Source organism: Daktulosphaira vitifoliae, unplaced genomic scaffold, assembly GCF_025091365.1.
Source record: "Daktulosphaira vitifoliae isolate Bord-2020 unplaced genomic scaffold, ASM2509136v1 Scaffold_1, whole genome shotgun sequence".
NCBI lineage: Eukaryota > Metazoa > Arthropoda > Insecta > Hemiptera > Phylloxeridae > Daktulosphaira > Daktulosphaira vitifoliae.
In genome coordinates, this window is record NW_026099572.1 from 71,087,055 (window position 1) to 71,094,990 (window position 7,936).

Here is a 7,936-nt window from a genome sequence, read left to right on the forward strand (position 1 = left end):
TGGAGATCAGCTCTTGAAGAAAAGGGTTTAAGAATAATTAGAAGTAAGACAGAGTATATAGAGTATGAGTTTGACAAAGGAAAACACGAGGTAGGTGAAATGAGTAGGTCAGTGACAATATGCGAAGACGTTATTGGAGAGGTGGAGAGTTTTAAGTATTTAGAGTCAGTTGTGCAAAAGAGTGGTGATATTGACGAGGATGTAGACACAGGAAAATAAAGGTGGATCAAGTGGACAGAAGCGTCTGGCATCATATGCGATAAAAGAATTCCAATGAGACTAAAAGGTAAATTCTACAAGACTATAGTGAGACCATCTATGATGTATGGTTCAGAGTGTTGGAAGGTTGATAAGAAAGTAGAGCATAGATGAGAATTCTTAGATAGATGAGATGAGTGACTAGAGAAGAGNTATTTGAATAACTGTATTTTTTTGAAAGCATAAACATTTCGATACGTTTTGGGAGCTAATAGAACAAATGTACTTTTTAAAACTAGTTGATTTAGTTATTCATAGTTTTCTAAATATCTAGGTAAACCCTCCTCGCTTAATTTTTCGAAAATCACAAATTTACTCTTTAAAAAATTAATAAAATAGGTAACATTGAATCCAAGTTATTTCTGAGTGATAATGGTAATATAGTAGTAATAAAGCAGTATTATATAATGTAACTTTGAAAATTTTTCACGTGCCCAATGGAAATTAAATTTTCTAAAAATAAAAATAAAGATTCAGGTTTTTAAATTTTTTATTTAGGAGGTACACATACTTTTGTGATCTAATAAAATATATTTTATTGAATTTAATATTCTTAAAATTGTTGTTAAATACATTTAATTTATGTATAAGAATAATGATTGTAATGTAGTGTGATTTTTTTTGTTGTTTCTTAGCAGATAAAGTTTTGACGTTATGAGTGTATTTTGTAACTTTTAGTCACTAAAAGTTACAAAGGCATTAACTTTATCACTAGCATAAAATATGTTTGTGTTTGATCTATGCAGACTTAAATTTAAAATATTTAAACGGTCAAATATGTCAGCCATGTAAGCTAGTCTTGACAGCCATTCGTCATCACAAAACAATTTGAACTTTTCTTCATCAATATCAGTCAGAAGTAATAAAACTTCTGACTTTAGCTCCAATAGCCTGGTGAGGACTTTTCCTCGTGAAAGCTACCTTACCTCGTTGTGGAGAAGAAGGGATTTATGAGTACTGTCCATTACGTTAAATAATACTGTGAATAGTTTTGAATTTAGAGGTCTGGATTTGATTAGATTTACGATTTTTACAGCATATCAAGAACTAATTTTAAACTTCTAGTTTAAATGTTTTTGGATGCTAACGCTTGCCGGTGAATCATGCAATGCATAGTTTTACATAATGGGGCAACTTTTTTTATTCTTGTTGCAACTCTGGTCAGTCATCCAGTCATTGCCCTTGCTCCATCAGAACAAAAACCCACACATTTACTCCACGGCAGATCTATTTCAATCAAATATTCATTAATGGTTATAAAAATAATTTCAGATGTTGTTTGGGTTTATAAAGGCTTACAAAACAAAAACTCTTCAATAATTTCATCATTGCGATCGAAACGTATAAGTACCATTAATTGAGCCATGTTAGCAATATCAGTACTCTCATCAATTTATATAGCAAAGAAATTACAATCTTTCATTAAAGCAATAATTTATTTTTTATATTCGACGACATGTCATCAATGGTTCTTTTGACTGTATCGTTTGAAAGTGACACTTTTTTTATCTCTTTTGTAGCCTTTTCTCCAAGAACTCATCGCACGATTTCTTTTGCTGCTGGCAACACTAGTGTTTCCCCAATTGTGTGTGGTTTTCCATTTTTAGCAATAATTAAACTCGCTAAATAAGATGCTTTAACGATATTTTCATTTAAGTTCGTAAAACTAGACATGCATTTCGATTCCTTCCGGAAAATGATAACTTTTCTCTAAAAAAATTCAATAGGTTTATTTTCTGTTTCTGGATGCTTCGATAATTGGTGGCGCTTAAGTATAGATGGCTACATGCTTTGATTCGAAAGTGTTTATTGACTAATTACACATTGAGGTAACGTAATAGAATTTTCAGAACCAAATTTTACAACGAATCCAAATCGTAAATAACTATTGTTATATTTGCGATTCGCCTGTGTCTTCTATTTTTTAGTATTTGAGCTTTCGCTTTCTAAAATTTTTTTCATTTTACTTAATTTTATATCACATAAAAGTACGAAAAAACTACATAAAAATATAAAATTTTAATATAAAATATACTTGATGCAAACAACTCGTATGACACTCGTGAATAAACTGAAGGAACTCACGAAACTAAGGTAAAGACCCATTATTTTGAATTAGAAATACGCTTTATCCGATAAAGTTTATCGATTTGTATTATATTAAAGAGAATATCGTTATCTTAATTGCTACGATTACAAAGTACTTCCACACCATCAAATAAACCAAATAATATTTAATATTAATAATGATTCATTCCAATTTTTCTTTATAAAGGTAGATTTTCTTCGCGTACCACCTATGAGCTTTCCGCATACCACTACTGGTACGCGTACCACAAGGTTGAGAGCCGCTGTTTTAGTGAAACACAAGCAGTGCTGGTTTCATCAGTCAAAGCATTTCTTTCTTTCGATTTGATTAAATTCATTATAGAAAATAAACTTTCACAAGCATAAGTTGACAAAAAAAATTGAAAGCATTGAATGGGCTACTTTTTTCAATGTATAAAACGTGTCTAGAAGGAAATTCCAGGCTTTCAAAATTTCGTTGTCTGCATTTTTAATTTTGTTTCCTTCGAAACAATTAATTTCTATTTGTTCCAATAGTTGTCTTGCATCAATAAATTTTTGTTTTAAAGTGTATGTAAGATTGAAAATCGATCAACTCAAATTCAAATGAATCAATATTTATCCATTCAAAATAATGTAAATCTAATTAGATATAATCATTGATATTACATGCATCAGGGAATTTTAAAATCTTAATATTACATTCAAATTGTTTAAAATCATTAAACCTTTCTTTGAACTGTTGAATTGTGTGTCTTATAGTACTTAAAAAGATATTTATGTTATTTTAAAGTCTCATTAATTTCAATTTCACTTAAGAATTTTTTTAAATATTTAAAATACATAAATTTATTATTTTCTATATCACATATAAATACATTTAATTCTACTTTAAATCCTTTTATTAAAGTAAAGATGAAATCTAAGCTTTTATCAGTACCATGTAATTTTAAATTTAGTTCATTTAAATGTAAACAAAAGTCAGTAAAAAACATTAGATTGCAGAACCAATTTAAATCAGTTAATTCTATGTAATTATCGTGATTTTCGCTAAAAAGTAATCGAATTTCGTGTAAGCATTCAACAAATCGTTCCAACAGATGACCTCTATCTAGAAAGCCAGCGAACATTATTGTACATTACTAGTTCTTTATGCATAGAATTTATTTCTTCTAACAATAAACTAAACTGTCTTTTGTTTAATGCACGTACATTTATAAAGTTGACGATTTTTGTTACAATCTTTAAAATATTTTCATACTGAATCAATCCGTCTTAAGCACACAGCGCTTCTTGATGAATAATACAATGAAAACCAATTAAGGGTAGGCCAATTTTTTTTTGAAAAAAGCGTAACAAAACCAAAATCTTTTCCAATCATACTCAGAGCACCATCTGCAGTTACCAATACAATTTTAGATAAATCTAAATTAAATTTAACTAATGTGTTACTTTGTAATTTTTTATTACATAATGCACGTGCAATATGACTATTTTGTTCATCGGTAGATTTTGTAAAAAGTGTTTTATGAATAGTTTCAAAATGGCGTTTGACAGATGAAGTATAACATACAACACTTTGAGAACATAGTACACATAAGACTTTGTTGTTTATTAATATCATACCATACTTGTGTGTCCACCATTCTTGAAAATCACGATCTGATCCATAAAATTTCATTTTTTTGAATACGCCATCTTTTTTGAACAATTTTGAAAAGCTGTGAACGGCGTGGCGACGAATACACACACTGGTTGACGTCATGTGACTAATTAGGTCTGTCATCATGTCGTCCGTCCGACGGTCGGTTTAAACGTGTGTGTATATGTTATCGCCAAAGAAATCATGTATAACGACCGCTGGTTTTAAACTTAAAACTTAACAAATCGATAGGAATAAGTTAAATAATCATAATATTGAAGTCGTAAATAATAAATAGTACATAATAATTATAATAACAATATATTAACATAATACATTTTACATAGGAAATATTATAATTTTTGAACATAATTTGATTCTTTGAATTTCTTATAACCAAAATTTTATAAATAGCATAATTTTTTTGCATGCCATTGAAATTTAACCATCGTGGCACCTCTGGTACGCGACCCATAGGTTCGACACCACTGTAATATAATTAAAAGTTTTCGATATTTTTTGCGATACTTAAACTAATATTGAGTTGAAAACTATTTTTTTAATCAATTTTTTTTTTTTATAGTAATTTTATATTTATATTTATATGTATATATTTTATATAAATTCTGCTTTGTATCAAAAATAAAAATATTTCAACAAATTTGAAATACTTTTGAAAAGTATTTGTATTTGTATTTAAATATATTTCTCTAAAACTATTTAATTATGTATTAAAAATATATTTCAAAGAATTCTTTTTTAATAACTGTTACCCAAACATTATATTTATTGTAGAGCTAAAACTATATAATGTATTATAAAGTGATAAAGTTTAATTAATTTTTTTGTGCTAATTACTCAATACTAACCTCTCAAAGAATGGTCTTTTAGGTTCTCCTAAATAAACTATCCCATGCAAAGTGGTGATTGACGAAAATTCACATAAATAATCAGCGATACTTGTTGATTTTTGAATAGGTTTACTTTTAATCCTCATATTATTTAATTGTCTTCGGAGTATTTTGTTTTTACGTATTTCGAACATTATCCTTTATTTTAAAAATATACTCCGCTGCGTACAACAATTTCTCAAATTAATTCAACTGTTAATGTTCGACATTTTGTTTGCAGTCAATGTCATTTACAGAAACAAGAATTATTTATTGCAAATACAACTTGAAATACTTTTATAATGAGTAATGACAAATAAATTCAAGCATAGTTACCTTTTAAGGGTCATTCAAAATCTTTAAGTGTAATTCTATTTTATTAATAAAGTAAACATATATCTTATTAATCAATACTCGACAGAAAATTAAAAGTTTTTTCTCTAAATTCATTCAAAAATAACCCATGTAATGTTTGTAGCGTCTTTGTTAAATTCATTATGGGTAAAATAATGAAATCAAGAATGGCATTTTTTGATAAAATTATTTTTTATCTCATTCAGAAATCAATCATTTGATGTTATCGGCGCCTGTTAATTTTTATATTATTGAATAAAAAACAATTATTTAGCATTATAGGGGTGCGGTATAGTAGGACAAACAGAGCCCACAACTTGAAATCCTTATCCTCGTGTTCTTGCATTTCAAAAAAGTTTTTTTTTAAATCAATGATTTATATATATTATACATTTTTATTTGGCTACATTATATTATTAATTAAATAAAAGCAAGTACGAAATACTTTTACAGTATAAAATATGATAATAAAATAGTCTTCAATATAATGTACTAAATAATTTATACATAGTTTAGGTGAGGTACTGATAAAGGCAGAACATAAAGATATTTTACGTATGTATCTAAAGAGTAGAAATGAGATCTCATATTGATTAACATCACTATCATAAAAACCATTCAATGATTATCTTTTAAATTTCACAATTTATATACTAGGAATTTTACATTTCTATGGTTAAAATTTCACTCAATTATACAAAGCTTGTTAAATTATTTACTTCGGCCAATTTTCTATAGTAAAACAATCGCTGAACAGAAATTTTTTTTGATGTTTAAGATTTCAAAAATTTTTATTTGATATAGGTTAAAATTTGACAAAACTTCTGGATTATTTTTTAAAATTGGATTCAAAAATATATTTTATATACTGAGTGGTCTCTATTAAACCCTTACTGTACTTAAGGTCTTCATTAAATATTTACATAAACAATACAAAAGAAATCTTCAGTATACTGTATTAAAATTGTCTTACTTTAATAAGAACTTCATATAAGAGAGGCAATAGACATTTTTAAAATAAGAATAATTTATCTAATTGGAATCTTGCCCCAGTGCAAAATTCATTATTAAACTTGTATAAACTGACAGAATGTGATAATTGATTAGGTGATAACATCACTATGAGTATATAAGAGAGTATTTTTCATTAGAGTGTCAGTATGTGTTAAACGCTTATAATAATAATATTGTTTCCAAAATACGTAAAAGCAATTTTATTTTAATAATTTTTGGAGCTTTTTGAGTTATATATTTTTTTATATATTTTAATTTTAAATTAATATTTTAAATAAATTTTTAATTTTAGTAATATTAGCCACGAGTGATCAATTTTTGTTTTATAATTATGGTATTAGGTGATTATAGTAAAGTTTTAAACAAACTGATGCAGAACTAGATGAAAATACGTCTGACTGAAGTTAGTGTATTTTTTTCATTTAATTTACCAGATTACTACAAGTTATATAAGTAAAACAATAATAATATTATTTTTCTAAGTCAATGAATTTTACTCAAAAGAAGTTTCTTAAATTAGAATTAATAAATCATTACCGTAATAGATGTGGATTAGAAATAAAAAACGATAACAAAGTGGGGTCGAGGTGCAGTGTAAACGATATCTGACAATGATCTAAATCACTATCGAAAGAAACGCTTCAATGGAAATCAGTAGATAGTGTTTAATTTAAAGAAATTAGTGGATTATTCCAAAAGCAAAATAAACTCCTATATCCTATTTATATCCTGATAACTGATAATACGGAAAGGATATTTATTGATAGTCATAATTAATAATAAACCCGACCCAACCCAACCAAACCAAACCCAACCCAAGGTTGTCGACTTAGTTTTTATAATGGGAACACATATTTTGAATTTAATAAAATGTTTGAGATTTTAATGTAATAGAAAATGGCATTTGAATTTTTAATATAACTTTATTAGTTTATTAGATATAAACATTAAAAGTTTCTAATTTTTGAGTTAATATTTATGTATGATACACAAGAGATTACAAATACAGGCAGCTAATTAATTTTTTATGATATCGATATTAGAAGGTACACAGCATTGTTATTATAAATGGTAGTAGGCACATTGTTGTGAATTTATAAATACACTAACTGATAATACAGAAAGGATATTCATTGATAGTCATAATTAATAATAAACAACTCTTGACTACGACAGCAATGTCATAAAAAAACAATAAGCTATCTAGTATACAGTATACAGACTGATTTTTTTATCATAACCCACTCATTTACTTGTAGAATAAATATAATTTAAACATTATTTTTGGTTTTCTTTAGTTACACATTATTCTTAAATTATTAACTATTTAAAACTTTTTATGTTCATCCCTTATGCCTTGTAAGGGTGTCAACTTTGTCTTTTTGTCTTTTAAATGGGAACACATATTTTGAATATAATAAAATGTTTGGATTTTTAATTAAATAGTAAATGGCATTTGAATTTTTAATATAACTTTATTAGTTTATTAGATATAAACATTTAAAGTTTCAAATTTTTGAGTTAATATACATGTATAATACACATGATGATATGATTACAAATACAGGTAGCTAAATGGTTTATATGATATCAATGTCGCAGTCACGGATTGTTTATTATCAATTATGACTATCATAGATATACTTTCTGTATTGTCAGTTAGTGTATTTATAAACTCACAACAATGTGCCTTACTACCATTGATAATAAC

The 7,936-nt window shown here is 26.8% G+C and overlaps 2 protein-coding genes across 3 annotated transcripts in view; one reads left to right on the forward strand and one right to left on the reverse strand.

Moving 5' to 3' along the window:
- The window catches only part of LOC126902898 (pickpocket protein 28-like), a 9,625-nt gene extending 4,553 nt beyond the window's left edge, over positions 1-5,072 (reverse strand). The window contains exon 1 of one of the 2 annotated variants that reach the window (XM_050680602.1): positions 4,837-5,072. In XM_050680602.1, the coding sequence (XP_050536559.1) occupies positions 4,837-5,012 (176 nt within the window). In that variant the 5' untranslated portion in view covers positions 5,013-5,072. Of the gene's footprint in view, positions 1-3,951; positions 4,038-4,836 lie in introns of those variants that run through there. The other variant, XM_050680612.1, reaches the window with a different exon arrangement.
- A 1,537-nt stretch (positions 5,073-6,609) lies between these two features.
- LOC126902921 (gamma-interferon-inducible lysosomal thiol reductase-like) overlaps positions 6,610-7,936 on the forward strand; it is a 12,352-nt gene continuing 11,025 nt past the window's right edge. The window contains exon 1 of the mRNA XM_050680668.1: positions 6,610-6,628. Coding sequence (XP_050536625.1) covers position 6,628 — 1 coding nt within the window. The 5' untranslated portion in view covers positions 6,610-6,627. The remainder of the gene's footprint in view (positions 6,629-7,936) is intronic.